At 44.2% G+C, this 1,326-nt stretch overlaps 1 protein-coding gene across 1 annotated transcript in view; it reads right to left on the reverse strand.

Annotated features, from left to right (window-relative positions):
• Positions 1-323: 323 nt before the first annotated feature.
• The window catches only part of T265_06051 (hypothetical protein), a gene marked incomplete at both ends in the record, with an annotated part of 18,767 nt that continues 17,764 nt past the window's right edge, over positions 324-1,326 (reverse strand). The window contains one exon of the mRNA XM_009171221.1: positions 324-617. Coding sequence (XP_009169485.1) covers positions 324-617 — 294 coding nt within the window. The remainder of the gene's footprint in view (positions 618-1,326) is intronic.

Raw genomic sequence — 1,326 nt, forward strand, 5'->3', positions numbered from 1 at the left:
GGAAGGTCCGTGGTTCGAACCCGACCTCTGCCTCTCGACTTCTCCGGTCTTGGCTTGGGCAACCTGACAGTATCCCAGCCCTCGTGCTTCCTTCGGGTGGCGTAGCAGTTAGGCACCGAAAGAGTGCTACAGCTGAACGATTGTTGTTGTTTGAACTATCTGTTACACATCCACTGGTCCGAACACCGCTGACCGGATGCCAATCATCGACATGGTGTAAACAATCGTACCGTAAATGACCAGTCTTGTTTTATCAAGTGGACCTGGATACGAATTTGCTTTTTTTTTCTAAGATGTAACGTGTCATCACATGTACAATTGCATTACCTATTAGAATCGGGCCTAGACAACAAAGAATTACCAGGTTTGCAGCGCCATGACAATACATCTGTTTGGCAAGAAACAGTGTCCAAGTAGTTCTTAGGATGAAAGCTCTGATTTGCTTCAATAAATTTGTTGATTTCTAATCGACCGTCCACCTGTGATGTTGTAAACTTCATCACATCCTGGTGAGTGCCATACCTAGCACACTCTGCAGATCTTTGAAGCTTTTGACTCAAAATGTCCGTGGTTCTTAACCATTGTTTTGGGGGGTCACGAAAAGAATGTAAACAGCACTGTAAAGCAGATGGTGCAATGGTGAAATGGTAGAGAATAATATCGCCTACTCTCCGCGGGGGTCTTCCATGCGGATAACACCGTACAGAATTTTAACTCATTGTGTAGAATGAGCGTGCTTTCTGACCATTTCACTTCTTTGTTACGTAAGCTGTCGAAGAGTTTTCACCAACCTTGTGAGTAGTTTCCCTTATGAAAATATACTGCGATATCTCGAATATCACGAGGCAGCCTGTGTGCAGCACATTCAGTTGTAGAATATCATAAATGAGAGATTCAGTTGAGTCTCTCGTGAAAACCAAATTGATTTGCAAATGAGTGTATTTCTCGAAAACAGTCCAATTTGGGTTCAAGTAGATCATAAGGTTGACAGAAACTCAGGGACTGCGCCTAACTGCTGAGCCCGAAACAGAAGGGCGAAACCGGTCGTGGGCTGTCGAAGAGTTTTCAGTAACTTTGTGAGTAGTTTCCCTCATGAGTTTGCTCTTGTTTGGCAGCTCGCGATCTCTTAACCACACTGAAGCTATGTAATCAAAATCAGTTTTAATGTTGCTGGTAATGTGAGGGGCTTTGGAAGGCTTCATAGAGTTTTCGGCTGTTAATTAAAAGCAAATTTGGATACAAACCATGAGAGGCCATGTGAAACTGTTTCATCAGAATTGGGAATCTCACGAAACTCCAGGATGGGGGGGGGGTTCGAACCCCCTG

This window comes from Opisthorchis viverrini (genome assembly GCF_000715545.1).
Source record: "Opisthorchis viverrini unplaced genomic scaffold opera_v5_123, whole genome shotgun sequence".
Lineage (NCBI taxonomy): Eukaryota > Metazoa > Platyhelminthes > Trematoda > Opisthorchiida > Opisthorchiidae > Opisthorchis > Opisthorchis viverrini.